Source organism: Castor canadensis, chromosome 11 (assembly GCF_047511655.1).
Source record: "Castor canadensis chromosome 11, mCasCan1.hap1v2, whole genome shotgun sequence".
NCBI lineage: Eukaryota > Metazoa > Chordata > Mammalia > Rodentia > Castoridae > Castor > Castor canadensis.
In genome coordinates this window covers 111955418-111968152 of record NC_133396.1, presented here as the reverse complement: position 1 = coordinate 111968152, position 12735 = coordinate 111955418, and the positions used below count along the sequence as shown (strand labels likewise).

At 36.3% G+C, this 12735-nt stretch overlaps 1 protein-coding gene and 1 pseudogene across 13 annotated transcripts in view; both read left to right on the top strand.

Moving 5' to 3' along the window:
• The window catches only part of Disp1 (dispatched RND transporter family member 1), a 190690-nt gene that overhangs the window by 133429 nt on the left and 44526 nt on the right, over positions 1–12735 (top strand). For all 13 annotated transcript variants that reach the window (XM_074048258.1, XM_074048249.1, XM_074048256.1 and 10 more), the window contains one exon: positions 5628–6153. In XM_074048258.1, the coding sequence (XP_073904359.1) occupies positions 5645–6153 (509 nt within the window). In that variant the 5' untranslated portion in view covers positions 5628–5644. The remainder of the gene's footprint in view (positions 1–5627; positions 6154–12735) is intronic.
• Positions 6164–10556, top strand: LOC141413930 (NADH dehydrogenase [ubiquinone] 1 beta subcomplex subunit 1-like; annotated as a pseudogene).

The following is a 12735-nucleotide window of genomic DNA, read 5'->3' as shown; positions in this document are numbered from 1 at the left end:
CTCAAGTGAGATCATGTGTGTGAAAGTACTAGTCTAATATATAGTGTGCACTCCTATAATCCTACCTACTCAGGAGGTAGAGATCTATAGGATCACTGTTCCATGTCAGCCTGGGCAAAAAGTTAGTGAGACCCCCATCTCAATCCACAGGCTGGGGGCTGGGTACGGTGATGGATTGTCTGATATCCCAGCTACAGGTGGCATAGGTAGGAGGTATCAGTCTGAAGCTGTCCCCAGGCAAAAAACACTTATCTGAAAAATAATTAAAGCAAAAAAGGTTTGGAGGTGTAGCTCAAGTTGTAGAGTGCCTGCCAACCAAGCACAAGGCCCTGAGTTCCAACCCTAGGACTACTAAATAAATAAATAATTGAATAGATAAAATGTATCACCTGAGTTAATAGAAAGTAGTTTAGAGAAAGCTCCAAACCTTGACACCAGGTTTCTTAAGTCTCACTTGTCATCACGGGTATGTGACTTGGTACATCTTACTTAGAGTCTCTGTGTCGGGTTTTCTTTTGCAAAATTAAGTGGTAATGCCTGCCACATCAGCTTTCCTGAGGGTGTTAGTAGGGTCAACCCAAATGAGATCATGTGTGTGAAAATGCTTTGGAAATGCCAAAGAAGGGTTCTATTATAACTGTCCATGAGCATGAAGATGTTCTTTCAGGCAACAGGAGCCCTGTTTGTTAAGGATAGTGATAGCTTTGCTAAGTGGTTTCTGTAGTAATTAGAGCAGGTCTGTATATTCTCTTCAATGTTACACTTATATTTTAACTTAGCAGTTTTCTGACAGACTAGTTGTGATTTTCAATTCCAGGTAGCTGCTATGAGGTTTTCTGAATGCATTTAGATGTTCTCTGGTGGCCACCTAAATAGTTTGATTACATCCTTTGGATAAATTGTGTGTTATTAACATAGTTTGGTATATACTGTGTTGATGAATAAGATTTCCATAATTCAAACGGTTCTTGTTATGATTACATAATAACTCTTTCAATGACATGCTACTCTTTTTATTTGAGACATGGTGATTCTGTATATTTTATATACAAATTCCCCTTATTCCAAGCAAAAGGATGTAATTCAGTCATATGAACACTGGTGACTACACATACACACACACACCTTTTTTAACTACATGAATTCTTACTGTGTAGGTTGCTCTGCAGCTAAGTTTTATCTGCACATAATGATGTTCTGTTACATCCAGATGCAACACATTCCTTTTTATTGTGTAGAATAGCCAAGTTTGGATAGAATTTAAGTTCCCTACTGATAGATTAAATAGTTTCCATTTTTCATTCTTACAGTGCTGTAGTCAATAATCTAATGCATACATATATTTTATCTATTACTCAAGTATATCCGAAGGATAAATCCCTAGTAGAACTGTGGGTCAAGGGATAAAAGTATTTAAAATTTTGTTAATTAGTGCCCTCTTCACCTCTTAGAAGGTTGCAGTAATTTGCATTTCAAACAAATTTAACTCTAAGAAGAAACCAAGACTTAGTTTAAGTAAACTAGACTCAGGTTCTCAGAGTTCATGACTACTAGAGTCAGCTTTAAAATTCAGACCTATCCATGATGTTTCTTCACAGTTAAGTATCTCCAATTTGCCAATTTAAAGCATAATTTTCATTTTAAAACATCATTCCGTATCTTTTTATATTCTCATCACTCAATTAAAATGTAATCAAAAGATGGTGTTTGGACAAAGACTTTATAATAAGCCCTCAAACTGGTAAATCACTCAGTACCTACAAATGTTAATTGGAAATATGAAATGGGTATGGGTTTAGTGGCTCTGAATATACCGATACTGGCATATAATATTCATGAACGGCAGAAGCTACACTGTATAGTTAGTATGGACCATCACACTTCAACCCATTGCTTCAAGAATAGCTTTCTTTTGGCATCCCCTGTCCTCAGGAAATAGGTGACTTCAACATAGCTATCTTTTAAAGTTATTATGTTTGACTCAAAACTTACTTTAAACTCTCACTCTAAATACTCTTATCACTGCATTCTTAATCATGCACCATTACTTTATCACAATAGTTCGGCATGAGTAAAGGGTATTAACAATTTCTTTCAGGAACTCCTTTTTTTTTTTCATTCCTTTTCACTATATTTGTTCTTCCTCTATCTTGTCTGCTTTCTTGTTATTTCCCTCCATCCTAGACTTAGACTGAATTTTTTCCCATTTGTTCCAGTTCTAAAGCAGAAAGATCTTTGGACTTTAGGGTCAAATTTTTTTTACTTCAGATTGAAACTTTTCTATTCTCTTGGTCACAGGAACTCCTACAAATATACATTCACTGAGTCTAAATAGGACAGAGACACTTCTTTAAAAAATTGCTCTCTGGTTTTGTTTTTTAGTTTTTTATTTTTGTGTTTTTTACTTACTTATGAAGTCAAATTGATTGTTCCCATTTTATGATTAAAGAAATGGAATCAGAGAAAGTTCATGTGACTTGCTTAAATACAAGCCAAAGTCAGAGTTCAAACTATTCTTTACTATCCACTAGTTTCTGCTTCATTACAAGAAGTCTCCAAGTTACCAAATGGGTTGTGTTCCAAAAATTCATTTGTAAATGAATTATTTGGCACTTGAACTTCATTTTACCACAGTGAAAAAAAATGTTATAAATGGTAATTAAATCCCTCAGCTGGCCTACCAAATCTATTTAACTCTTATATAACTACAAAATAATACATTTGTAATAAGAATAAGTGAGAATGATAGTTGCGATTCTAGTTACAAAGAAAAGAAACATCATTTTTCCTAAGGATGAGCAGATCTAATTAAAAGATAGGGAAATGTATAAAAAGTGTGGAAAATCTAGGGGCACCTCAAGGTACTTTGAAGGGTATAAGAAGCTGATGGTACTCTTCTTAAGTCCAGTTTTATTTTAAAACTAAAGATGTTTGTTTTTAGATGCTTCTCACTAACACAACACATTGGACCAATTATAATCAATAGGATTGATTGAATTAAACATGAACAAACAGGCTGAGATGATATATTAGCCAACCTGGGATTATAAAAACAAACCAGCAAAACAGAAGTATTTCTTCTTTCTATCCTCATTATGGAAAAGACAGAAGTTGTTGACTTTTTTTATATAGTCCAATAGATCTCCAGCAGTGGGGACAACTCCACTGAGACCTGGAGCAAAGGTCTCATGGATGACAGCTGGAGTTGGGAGAGCTTCTGCTTCCAATGATTTCTTTGTGTGAAGCGTTCTTTCAGTGAGACTTTCTAATTCTAGGAAATCATTGTATTGGTCTCATCTATGGGTTGTTCCTATGTTACCTAGTTACAAATAACATGTTAAATTTCAATTAACTTGCTTTTAAAGGTTAGGCAATTTTTTTTTTTTTTTGGTTTTGGGCTTGAATTCAGGGCCCTAACATTTGCTAGGTAGGGGCTCTACCACTTGAACCACTCTGCCAGCCCTTTTTTGTATTGGGTATTTTTGAGATAGGGTCTCATGAACTATTTGCCCTGGGCTGGCTTCAAAACATGATCCTTCTTATCTCTGCCTCCTAAGTAGCTAAGATTACAGGAGTGAGCCACCTATGCCTGACAAGGCTGGGTTCTTTAAATGTCCTTTTTGTTTTATGGTTTTCAGAGCATTTGCATACAACTCATTCTTTTGTTAGTAACAAAAAGGGAAGATATGTTCTTCAGTAAGCAGAAGCTATAGTGAGCTTCTTGCTGAGATGTCAGGCACACTTAGTGGTGGAGTTTGTGCCTGCTCATCAGATTTCTGTTCTTGCTAGTCAGATACCTGCCCTGCCTCCTGTGAGTGACATACTGTTTAGCTCCCATTGCTTTCTGTTGAGTAGAGTATCTGAATATTTATACTGAATATTTGTACCCAAGAATGATTTTATGAAGGAGAGACCTACAATATTATATACTGCACTTCAAACTTCCTCTCAGTGGTAATTAGAAAAGGAAGTTTGGGATTGGCACGCCACTTTCAAAAGCAATAGTGAGACTGACAAAATAAGTAACATCTATTTGATTTTATATTTATTTTTATTTTTAAATGTTTTGTCTTTCTACAAAAAAATAGTTTATAAAGGAATTTTAATGCATACATTAATTCCTCTACTTCTTACTATATGATATTTGTTTTACTGAATTTATGCATGTATGTGAGAAATTTTATCTGAAAGGCAAATAATGATGCAAAATTTGCATTGTAGTACATTGAGTATCTTCCGGGTACCAATACTCAGATTAAAATTGTATACATCTATTTTTTGGGGCTCGGTGGTTTGAACTCAGTCTCATGCTTGCTAGGCAGGTGCTCTACCACTTGAGCCACTCCACCAGCCCTAAAATCTTATACATTCTTTTGGCATGATCTGCTCAGAGATGCCTCTGATAATAAGTCAATATTGTGAGTAAAATTGTTTACAGGACTCTTCCTTATGAGGGATCCAGGTTAGATTACCATGTATTTAAACTGAAAAGAGATGATTTCTCTGTCTTGTGTCTGCCAGAGGTGGGGAGAGAAGGAAGAGATATTTCTCCAGAAACTGTTCTGTCTGCTTAGAAGAATGCCAGGTCTCAAGGGTTAGTGATTCAAATGGTAGTCTCCTTTTTTTCTTGTTGACTTTCATGTGTAGGTTAAATAGACTGATAGGATTTCATGACCCATTTTTCTTAATGTAAATTCCTAGGTTTTGTGTATATGTTGCCCAGGGGATGGTGGGATAGGTCAGGGGAGAGGGAAGAAGTTGTTTATTTTTGCTGTTGCTTATTGACGGGGCAAACATGCTACTGGTAATTCGAGTGTGTAAGGTTTTTCCTGTATATTGGAGGCATGGACTCTCTGGTGGAAGGAAAAATTGTAAGAAAAAAACTCATTTGAAGCAAGTCTTATCCACAGTATTATTTTTCTCATGTGCAAGTAATGTTACCTGTTGTTTATAACATAGAAAACAAATTAATAAATTTATAGACAACTTATATAGCCTGTGTATTAATTTCTAGCATATAATTATTGATTAGAGGATGAAACTTTTGGATCTGACAGTTTGGTTGCAAGAATATTAGCTGACATGTTTTTATTTCCTTTTGTTCTTATTTTGGTAAGTGAGTGACTTAGAGGAAAAAAAATCTTATGTTCTTGAGATCTTTCTAAGACATAAAGCACTCTTAAGATTGCCATATTATTTTAACCTATCCAACTAGTTGCCCTTAGAGTGACCCTTTATTGTGCCTGTCACTCCTAAATCAAGCATGGTGTTGTTGAAAAGTTGAAGGATGATACTGTTATCCTCCCCTTTCCATCCCTTGGATGTTCTACTTCGTAACAGATTTCTGCACATGTAGGCTAGGGGGAGAAGAAAGGCACTGAAAGGAGAAGTAGAGAAAGTGGTCATTGGGGGCAGAGAGGGTTCTTACTATGCAAGAAGGAACCAGACAAAAATAGAGTGCCATGTCGGATGTTCCATTGCGGTTGCTGTTGGGTTTCCACCACTCTTGCATCTCCTGCAAGAACCCTCATTTTTCAAAGAGTAGTTTTTTTATATCTTACTTGTCTTTCTTACACATCTGCCTGCCTGCTTATAGCTGGATGATCTTATGTCACATTCCTTTGTAGGGCCAAGAAGTTGGAGCATGGCTATGAGCAATGTAAACAGTGATTTTGTGGCTCTGAGCAATGGCAGCATCGCAACCAGTGCTACCAACCCTAGTCCCCTCGCCCTCTGTGATGGAGACCTTGCAGCTCAGCAACTCACACCCAAAGAAGCAACAAGAACAAAAGTGAGTCCAAATGGATGCCTGCAACTTAATGGCACAGTTAAGTCATCCTTTCTGCCTTTAGACAACCAAAGAGCACATCAGATGCTATCCCAATGCTGCCATCCTTGCCCATACCATCACCCTTTGACCAGCCATAGCAGTCACCAAGAATGCCATCCTGAGGCTGGCTCTGCAGCACCCTCTGCTTTGGCCTCGTGTTGCATGCAGCCACACTCCGAATATTCTGCATCTCTGTGTCCAAACCATTCACCTGTGTATCAGGCTGCGTGCTGTCTTCAGCCCTCGCCATCCTTCTGCCTGCATCATCCGTGGCCTGATCATTTCCAGCATCAGCCTATACAGCAGCACATAGCCAACATCAGGTGAGTGCTCTGAAAGTTCTGCTGATCTTCAGCATTCAGCTAAGTCCACATGGATATGATTGCTTGTGTTTCTTTCCCTGAAAGGAGAAGAGAAAAATGTGTCAGGAAAGAAAACTGATAAAAATGTTTATTTTATGGATGGTGTAAAGCCCAGTAAAATGCAATTAAATTAATATGTCTATTTTATCTATTGGTTTTTTAGTCAATTAAACTCTCCATTCTGTTTTTCCTACCTGTAGACTGGGTGAGAATCCCTGCTAGATCTTTTGTTCAGTAAAAAGTTTTGTTCTTGTTGATTTCTGTTATTGTAGATATATTTGTGATGAGCTATCTAAACAGTGATCCTTTTTTCATGTTATTGATAGTGGTCAACCTTTGTGAAAAAGAAGTATAATTCTGTGCTTCCTTCCATGTCTTTATGACTATACCCACAAATCCTATTCATATGATTTGGGTGACTGTAATACATTGAAATGAGACAAAAGTAACAGTTCCTTTCATAGCAGATGAAATCCATAAATCTAAAGCACAGCACTTTAAGTAAATGTTATTTAAAGCATTTTAGATCCAGTAGATTGAAAAGCACTAGAAAAATCTACACCGTTGTCAATCCTTACACCTATCTCAGCCCATTATTTTACATTTTTAGATAATAAAAATTTTTAATGAAGTAGAAAGAGCATTCATTTTTTAAAATTAGGATATAATTTTCATTCAGGGAAATACACAGCTCTTAAGTATGCAGTTTGGTTTGACAAAAGTATACACGAATATAGTCCACATCTCAGTCTGATGTAGAACATTTCTGTCACCCCAGAAAGTTCCCTGCTTCTTCTCAGTCATTCCTTCTCTTTGCACCAGAAGCCATACCATTCTGAGTCCTAGTACCAGTGTCTAGTACCATTGATTTATTTTGCCTACTCCTATAACTTCATACATACTCAACGACACAACACAGCTTGTATTTTTTTTGTATCAGGCAATTGTTTCTTAGTGTAATGTTGTTAAGATTTATCTAATTGTTGTGTGTATTGGTTTTTGTTTTTGTTGCTGAGTAGTAATCCACTGTGTGCATGTAGCAAATTCCCTTTTAGTTAAAGACTTAGATCCAGAAAGGGAGTGATACTTGTTACCTGTATCAAGTTTTGCACATTGTTGAGATTACCTAGTTTTAACCTTTAGAGAGAGGAAGGAAAAGATGAGAGAAAAGGAAAAGAAGATGGGAAGACAGAGATGAGAGTCTTCTGCAGCATGTTTCAATAGTTTCTTCTGAATACATGTCCATATTGAATTCAAGAGCCTTATAGTTCTAGAACTATGATAAGAATTCACCAAAGCCATGTCTTGAATGATTTGTACAGCATTGGACTGCATAACCAGTTTTAGACTCTTTCCACTTTGAGTTAAACTGTGTAAATAGTTGATTCTAAAATTGTATAACTCTAAGTATATGTTTGAATCATAAATTATGTGGTTGCAGGTGAGATAGTTCTACATTTTGAAGATGAACTCTTTGTATAAAAAGTTTTAAAGCATTAAAACTATGGCCAAATAATGAGTTCTTCAATATACCAGGCAGGTTGTGCTAAGATTTTCAGGATTTTTACTTAGCATTTCTTAATGACCTAATTCAAAAGGAATGAGAGACTTATGTACACTTTAAGTCATATAGCATTAAAAATCCAACTGATAGGCAGGTGGCTGAGCTCTCCAATGCCATTGTTGGCATTGGGGCCTCAGCAATTATGGTGAGCTTACTTCAGATTGTGTGTGACCTCTGGGTTCATGGGTGGTGGTCCCTGTGGTATTTGTCTTTGGATGTTGACTAGGCAGAAAGAATGATGAAACTCTAACTGCCTTCCAGAACCTGAGATTGTTATTTAAACAGGAATGAGACCCAATGAAGATGTTACCTGGAAAATAAAGTCTGTGACTAAATACAGAATGTTCATTTTTTTAAAAGGAAAAATAAAACACTATCATTAATTAATTTGAAAGAAAGAAGTCATAAAATGCCATATTTGTCCATTAAGTAAAGTTATAAAAGAAAAGTAGAATATGATGGACATTTTTCATATTTAGAATTTTATCTCTAGAATTTGAGCCTTTTGATTAACTAATTGCTGCAGATATAGAATCATGTAAAGGTACCTGCAAAGGAATAGTATACATCCAATTATATATATGACATATCTTATTATGCTTCAAGAATTACCTCCTATTTTCTGCATTTATTTATATAATCAGCAAAATTTATTGAATACTTATATGTGCCAAGCACCAAGAATGTAACTCTAAACAGGTTGAGATTTATTTTTTTGCCTTCATAAAGCCATAACCCAGTAGTAAAGGGTCAGTGAATTGAACAGGTAGCTACAATATTGTGATAAGTACTGCTGAAATTGAAAATGAATAGAGATCATATAAATGGAGAGCAAATACAAAAGGCTGTCTTGCAGATAGTGGGAACAGTTTATGGAAGGACTTACAAGGTGGTATGAAACCAAGTCTAACATAGTCCATTGTATATGGACTGTAGTGGATGAGAGAGTAATAGCAAAAGGAAGGGGACTAGTCCTAGAGGGTATTATAAACCACATTAAAGAGTCCATAGGGTTTCTCTTGAGATTAGTGGGAAACTTATCATAAATTATGTGTGTATGCATATGTGTTTGTGAGTGATTTGTTTATAGTGGTAAAATATATGTAACATAAAATTTACCATTTTAACCACTTTTAAGTATATAGTTCAGTGGCGTGAAGTAATTCACATTGTTCTACAACCACCACCTCATCTATGACCAGAACATTTATCATCTTCCCAAACTGGAATCCTATACCCATTAAACACTAATTCCCTTTTCTCCTCTTCTCTAGTCCCTGGCAACTACCATTCTACCTTTTGCCTCTATGAATTTGATTGTTCTAGGTAACTCATATAAGTGAAACCATAAGCATTTGTTCTTTTTTTTGCAGTGGATTGTTTTTCACCTTTTTAAAACTTTTTTGTGCTGTACATTGTGGCATATACAAAAGTTCTTATAATATATCAAATATAGCATACTTGAATTCACACCCTCCACCATTCTCCTTTATCCCCACCTCCCTCCAGTCCTGGAATTTTGTGGCTGGCTTATTTTACTTAGCATAATGTCTTCAAGGCTCAACCATGTCATAGCATGTGTCAGAATCTTCTTCCTTTTTGAGGCTAAATAATATTCCATTGTATGTATGTACCATAGTTTGTTTATACATTCATTAGTTGATGGACACACTTTTGGCTGTTGTGAGTAATGTTACTGTAAGCATGAATTTATAAATATCTATTTGAGTTTTTGCTTTTAGTTCTTTAGGGTCTATGCCCAGACCAGAAGTAGAATTGCTGGATCATAGGGTAATTCTGTTTTTAACTTTGTGAGTAACTGCTGTACTTTTTTTCATAATGGCTATACCATTTTACATTCACACTAGCAGTGTTCAGAGTTCCAATATTTCCAAATCCTCACCAACTCTTGTTATTTTATCTGTTTTGTTTAATTTGAGAGGATCTGTCCTAGTGGGTGTGATATTAATAGATTTTTAACCAGGAAAGAAGCACTAAGATTTGCATTTCAGAAACATCCATCATCTTCATTGTGGAGAGTAGATTGAACTGGATCAGGACTGTTATGGATAGAAAGACTGTTGTGGACAGAAATTACTGCTTGCTGCAGTAATTCAGGTGAGATGGTAGTGACCTGAACAGAAATAAGTTGATTCTAGAGCGAAATAGAAGGTAGAATCAACTGGATTTGGTGGCTATTTGAATGGGGGGAATCAAAACTGATTTTCAGTTTTCTGGATTGATTCACTAGAGGGTTAAAGGTAGTGCCATTCACTAAAGTGGGGAAGATAGAATCAGGTTCAAAGAAACCAGAACAGAAGCATGGAACTTCCAGAGGGCCTGGAATTGGGTGATAAATGGTGCTAAGACAGGATGTACTGAAAACAGTAGCAGTGAACCAGGGATGTCCCTTGAGCTTCCTTGAAGAATGAGGATGCTGGGTCATACACGATGGTTATTTTATGAACAGTAATACTGCCAGGGGTGGTCTTAGGATGAGCACTGAAGCATTTACACCAGCTGGTGTTTATTTGCAGCATTGTGCTGTGGCATGGCAAGGCACTGAACCAGCTGTCTCTTCCCCCAACCAGTAAGATATCCACAAAGCCAACCAATGCTGATACAGATAGAGCTGCTGTGTAAGGGAGAAGAGAGGAGTTTGGATGAGTCTCAACAGGGTATCCACAGAAAGAAAATCTGAAAATGAGAATGTTGTACAGTGTTTTGCTGTATTTTATTAATTATTCTACCCAGCACTTTTTTTTTAATTCATATGTGCATACAATGTTTGGGTCATTTCTCCCCCCTTCTCCTACCCCCTCCCTAACCCCCCCACCCCCTCCCTCTCTCCCCCATCCTCTCGCTACCTGGCAGAAACCATTTTGCCCTTATTTCTAATTTTGTTGAAGAGAGAGTATAAGCAATAATAGGAAGGACCAAGGATTTTTGCTAGTTGAGATAAGGATAGCTACACAGGGAGTTGACAAGCATTGATTTCCTGGGCATGTGTGTTACCTTCTAGGTTAATTCTTCTTGATCTAACCTTTTCTCTAGTTCCTAGTCCCCTTCTCCTATTGGCCTCAGTTGCTTTAAAGTATCTGCTTTAGTTTCTCTGCGTTGAGGGCAATAAATGCTATCTAGTTTTTTAGGTGTCTTACCTATCCTCATACCTCCCTTGTGTGCTATTGCTTTATCATGTGATCAAAGTCCAATCCGCTTGTTGTGTTTGCCCTTTATCTAATGTCCGCATATGAGGGAGAACATATGATTTTTGGTCTTTTGGGCCAGGCTAACCTTACTCAGAATGATGTTCTCCAATTCCATCCACTTACCAGCAAATGATAGCATTTCATTCTTCTTCATGGCTGCATAAAATTCCATTGTGTATAAATACCACATTTTCTTAATCCATTCATCAGTGGTGGGGCATCTTGGCTGTTTCTATAACTTGACTATTGTGAATAGTCTACCCAGCACTTTTAAGAAATTATTAGAATGAAGGTTCTAGAGGCTGATCTCTACCAGGCACTTTAAGTCTCTAAATCTTTTTAGTTTGCTTTATGACTTATTACATATTGCTCTTTTTTAGTTCTTTTTAAATCAGTGACATCAAGTACTTAATAAAGGATTATTCAATTAATTTTTAAGGTGTACTTGTGGTTTCACTTTACAATAAAGGACATCTTAAAGGTTAATGGTCTTCTACCAAAGTGCAGAGATGGAGGCTCCTAAGTGCTTCTAGTGGCTATTGCTGTTTGCACCTGTCTTAAAAATGGGCCTGCCTAGTTGATATTTTGTTTTATTTTTAATTTACAAAGCCATAGAGAATGTTTAAAAGAATCAAATAGAAAATGTAATTTTAACCTTGCTCATTTGCAACCTAATTTTAAATTGTTCATATTCCTATCTATTTCTTCACAATTTTGTAATGCAGTAGGTTCCTTTTGTGCTGATCCTTCTAAAAGATTCACTATCTCAGTCACCTCTGTGTGTATGTGTGTGTGTTTGTGTGTGTGTGTGTGTGTGTGTGTGTGTGTGTTTTGCCTTTTGAAAATTCTCTTCTAATTTTTTTTTTTTTTGGTGGTCTGGAATCTTGCTAGGTAAGCATTCTACTGCTTGGGCTGCAAGTAGACCTTCTTTTAATCTTCTAAAAGTAAGAGCATTGCAAAGATCACATTTAATATATCCTGTTTTAATACCTTTTGTCACCATATATAAAGTAATTTAAATATATTTCATTTTAAAACCTCAGATTTTTTCATTTGTACATCCTATCCTCATATCCATTGCTCAGCCATTAATTAACATGACTAATTGAGAACAGGAAGGAATTCAAAAAAGCAGAAAATAGTCTCACCTTACCATGAGACAAGTTCTATACCAATAAGTCCTAAATATAGTTGTTCATCAGAATCACCTAGGGAGTTAAAAAATAAAAGGAGTAAAATAACAGTAAGAAGAGATTTCTTTTACATGGGAACTATAAAGAATTCAGAGGTAGACGAGATTAATGAGGTTATCAAGGTTTAGGTCTGGCTGAGAATAGAACTTGCATAGTCATTGAAGGATGACTAGGAATTAATAAAAGGACCAGAGGAGGCAGATCATGGAAGGAGAGGGGAAATTCTAAGGAGAAACCTTACAAAAATAAAAGCATGCTTAAGAAAGGGTAAAGAGAAAGGATTGTTGGAGTGGAGGGTCATTTTGGATGGCCATGAAAGAACTTTTCCTAATTCTCCATCCTGAACACAGTCCAGCTGTCTAAGCTACATGGTAATGGTCTGCTCTTTATCCTCCAGAAAGCTGGAAAGTACCTCTCAGGAGCCAGTCACATTCCATGTGTGCTGGTGGAAGCAAGTTTTGAATTGCTCAGTTGGGATCTTCTTATTGCCATATTAAAGTGAAAGGGTAATGGTATTATTGCACAATTAATAAAGAGTTCTGCATCCAAAAATAGCATACAAAATTTCTAATCTAAA